We start from the raw sequence: 4,267 nt of genomic DNA, 5'->3' as shown, positions 1-4,267 counted from the left end.
CCACTCACCTTCACAGTTTAGGTAATCTAACTCCTTTCCAGAAAAGGTTGTAAATTATTATTGTTGCGATTCATGGTATCAATGATGTAACTGTTATAATTGACTATTCTTATTTATTCACTTTTTAAAATAATTAGTATAAATTACATTTTATTCATGAAATATATATTTCTAAACAAGCATTACATATTCCATGCATGATCAAAGTGACTTAAGGATTTGAAGAGTAAAATAAAACTCTTAACATCAGGAAAGGTCTTTTTTATGGAAAAATATTAGTAAGGATTTTACACCTTTTTGCAAAATAATGAACGATTAATAAACAATGAATGGATATAAGTTTAGGTCAGCTTGACATGGTATTTAAGACTACAAAACTAAGAAACGTTATGCAGACGTTTTGGGACTACATTTCCCACACGTCACCACACCCACCGGAAGTCCTTTGCATTGGACAGACTAAGGTCGCTTTTAACAGCAGCAGTAGCAGCACTGTACACGGAGTAAACCACACAACAAAATGCTGGGACAAGCTGTAAGGCGATTTGCCACATCTGCTGTTCGTTCCTCACACTATGCCGAAGGACCAGGGAAGGTGAGTTTCCCGAAAGAAATAGCTTCGTTTCAAACACGTCAGTTTAATATAAGGCCCTGTCTGTGTCTGAAGCCCGGCATTAGCTAAGCTAGTGCTAACATAGAGGTCATGTTCAATGTACAAGAGCATTACGTTTACACCGTAAAGAAATTACTTATAACATTTTTTGTTCAACGTTACCATTGCTTTACTGGTTCATAATTCAAACATTGACTTATGACAACGATTTTCCATTAAAAAATTATGTTTTACATGTATTAGCGGGTTAGCGCCGCTAGGCTAACAGCTAACACGCTATTTTTTTTTTTAAATAACCCTCTTAACTTTTGTGTTAGTTCGGTTTTGTGATTGCATTTAGACAAACATCATCTCCAGTTAAGTCTTTTCTTGAGTTCAGTATCTAAATCCTGAAAATAGTAAATTGGTTTTTCATTTAACTTCCGGTAAACCGCTGCTACCTGTAAGGTCAATCAAGATCAACATAACTTTATTGATCTCCGCAGCGAAATTATTTTGTCAAAGTCCGCATGCTTCATGGATAGAAATATTGTTTAAAAATAACATGTAATGAAATTAAATAGTTACTAGCTATTTGGTCAAATTATGTTTTGAAAATAAGTTGCAATAAAAAGTTATTGGTGCAAGAAATGTTTTTCTGTGTGTGTGTGTATGTGTGTGTTTGTATGTATGTATGTATGTATGTATGTATATATATATAATTTCATTCTACACATACTAGTTGTGTATTAAAACTGTTATAGCTGGGACCTGCCATATTTCAGTTTTGCATAAACGGATTTTCTTTGAGGCTCTTTAGTTGAGAAATTCAGTCAAAAACAACTTATTGATCCCAAAGGGAGATTGAATGAACCACTTGTTAATGAGAACAGATGTCGATTAGTTTAAAGGAGAAGTTCGGTTTTTTACACTTTAAGCCCATTTTCTGTAGTGTCCAGGATGAAATCGAATGAAGGACACCAAAATTTTGACAGTTGCTCCTGTCTCTGCTTTTTGGCTCATTTAGAATCAACCCCTGGCTGCTTTAGAATGGCTAGCATAGAGCATGTCCGATAATGTCCTTAAAACAACCTTAAACGTTCTTTTTTTAAAATATGCTACTCACCGTGTCGTCAGCGCTGTTCAATGACGTTCCAAAAAAAGTTTCGTGAAGAAAAAACTTTCCTGTGGTGTTTTATTTAGCATTTTGTAAATCCCATTGAGTTCTGTAGGAATAGTCAATATTCCGCTGCCACCGGAAACGGAAATGGGGCCTGTTTACACAGTTGTAGTCTTTTCGCTTCACTCTGTGTACTCCGACGTCGAGGTGCTAACGTCTCTGTTAAACACTTTAAAAAACTCTGAAAATGGAATACGAAAGGTGGATTCTTGATTCTCGACGTCGGAGTACACAGAGTGAAGCGAAAAGACTACAACTGTGTAAACAGGCCCCATTTCCGTTTCCGGTGGCAGCGGAATATTGACTATTCCTACAGAACTCAATGGGATTTACAAAATGCTAAATAAAACACTACAGGAACGTTTTTTCTTCTCGAAACTTTTTTTTGGAACGTCATTGAACAGCGCTGACGACACGGTGAGTAGCATATTTTAAAAAAAGAACGTTTAAGGTTGTTTTAAGGACATTATCGGACATGCTCTATGCTAGCCATTCTAAAGCAGCCAGGGGTTGATTCTAAATGAGCCAAAAAGCAGAGACAGGACCAATTGTCAAAATTTTGGTGTCCTTCATTCGATTTCATCCTGGACACTACAGAAAATGGGCTTAAAGTGTAAAAAACCGAACTTCTCCTTTAAAAGACAATGCGTAATTGTTAAGAGTAACCAGCTTGTAGATGCCTTTTGACGTTTTAAATTGCCAGCAGGTGCATTTTTTTTATAGGGATGTCGATACAATTATTTTCTCACACACTTAGTTTAAATTTTTTTTCTCTTAGATTCTTCATCAGTTTGGTCTTGGATACAAACAAATCATTACACAACATTTCAGCGTGATCATTGTGGCCAGATTTGAATGTATATATGCATATATGGGTTCACAAACAGTATTTTTAGAATATGTTGTTTCAAATACACTTGACTCTTTAGTTTCATTAAGATTAAGCTGTCTAATGCTAAACCATATTTATAAAATCTTTTTTTTTTTTGTAGGTAGTTTAAACACACTTGCAATTGGGGTTTCTAAATCCAATAAGAGCTAATTACAACTAAGAACTATAATTAAAGTTGTCTTTTTTTTATTCTTTGTCTAACAGAACCTGCCCTTCTCTGTGGAGAACAAGTGGCGTCTGTTGGGCATGATGGTGCTGTTCTTTGGCAGCGGATTTGCATTCCCCTTCATCGTCGTCAGACATCAGATCCTGAAGAAGTGAAATGGCCCAGTGTTGCTACCGAGCCTCCCAGGTAATTATGTCTGCCATTTTGATCTAACATATCTGCTTTTATTAAAATGTCAGGATGATGTGGCTTTTGCTGCAACATTGGTTGGTGAAGAGTGCACAAGAAATCAGCCTTTCCCTGCACCTTTTTAGCCTCTCCCTTTATGGCATTTTTTAAAATATATTACCCTTTTCCACCAGCGCAACAGTAACAGATGTCAAGTGGGGGTCGTATTGTATAGATCAGCTCCCACTCTGGCAGATTAATTTGACAGTTTATTATAAACGTCGATGTGTATCAGGTGGAATCGTTTTTGAGGTGTTGTCACATTTATCTGCTTTGGTGTTTACTAAGAAATTGCTTTTCTTACATCAGATGTATGCAAGGCATCTTATCATTTTGTGTTCTGTTTTCTCTCTTTCCCAACAGGTTGTCAGCTGGAACATATTTATCCATCTGTGTTCAAGAAAAATGGGAATCGCTTAACTTTGTTTGTAAATAAAGGTCCATTAAATATGAATGTGTCTGTTTTTTTTCTACTTATAATACAGCATGGATATAGTATTTAGAAAGTATTTATAAATCTGAAAGGGTGTAATCCAGTATTGTGTGGGGATGAGGGTATTTTAAGCTGTTGTACAACTAGCTGTCATCTATTACTGATGTAGACAGTAATTTTTTGAATGATGTTTGAACAGAAAATTGCATTTTAATACAGAAGTTAATTTTATTTTGGGTGTCCCCGATGCCTTGAAGATTATATATTTAAGTGTAATGTCTAAACATTTGGTAAAGCTAATAATATAGGAGGTAGTTTCAAAAGAGGTAGATTAGGAGATTAGGTGCCTGTCTTTAAATGTGTTCTGAGAACCTTTCTCTAAGGTGTTGCCTTCCTCACTGTAGCTCAGCTTGACGTTGAACTCTGTAGGATTCAATTAACCCTGTGATTTTAGCTAAGATTATCAAAGGACAAAGCATTAAAGCTACATGTTTTGTCTAAATTGGTGCACTGGAGTAATGCCTAAAAACAAAAATCATACAAAATTGTCTCTTGGCCTTTTTTAAAAGTTTCCCCCTTGGGTTTCTTATGGCATCTGATATGCTAAAAAAATGATTTCTAAAAACTTAAATACTAATATTCACAATTTCTATATACATACATACACAAAATTCCATAGTATTCATTGCCTAATCCCTGCTTTGTGGTATGGAAGCAGTCAAGACTTTTAAACTTATCTGTATTTCTTTGGACTATCTTCAGTTCCTCTTTAAAAT

The 4,267-nt window shown here is 35.4% G+C and overlaps 1 protein-coding gene across 1 annotated transcript; it reads left to right on the top strand.

The window, feature by feature from the left end:
* Positions 1-434: 434 nt before the first annotated feature.
* On the top strand, positions 435-3,512 carry LOC119773026 (cytochrome c oxidase subunit 7C, mitochondrial). The gene is made up of 3 exons (XM_038269811.1): positions 435-595; positions 2,869-3,016; positions 3,422-3,512. The coding sequence occupies exons 1-2, from the start codon at positions 521-523 to the stop codon at positions 2,983-2,985; spliced, it is 192 nt and encodes a 63-aa protein (XP_038125739.1). The 5' UTR covers positions 435-520; the 3' UTR covers positions 2,986-3,016; positions 3,422-3,512.
* The last annotated feature ends 755 nt before the right edge of the window (positions 3,513-4,267 follow it).

Source organism: Cyprinodon tularosa, unplaced genomic scaffold, assembly GCF_016077235.1.
Source record: "Cyprinodon tularosa strain WSP-4 unplaced genomic scaffold, ASM1607723v1 ctg74, whole genome shotgun sequence".
In the NCBI taxonomy this organism is placed as follows: domain Eukaryota; kingdom Metazoa; phylum Chordata; class Actinopteri; order Cyprinodontiformes; family Cyprinodontidae; genus Cyprinodon; species Cyprinodon tularosa.
Note: the sequence above shows the minus strand (reverse complement) of the source record. Positions and strands in the feature narration are given on the sequence as shown.

Excerpts from the sequence above, each read along its gene's own strand:
- LOC119773026 (XM_038269811.1), top strand. The coding sequence starts at position 521 with ATGCTGGGACAAGCTGTAAGGCGATTTGCCACATCTGCTGTTCGTTCC. Across the intron at positions 596-2,868 it reads ATGCCGAAGGACCAGGGAAG|AACCTGCCCTTCTCTGTGGA; the intron begins GTGAGTTTCCCG and ends TTTGTCTAACAG.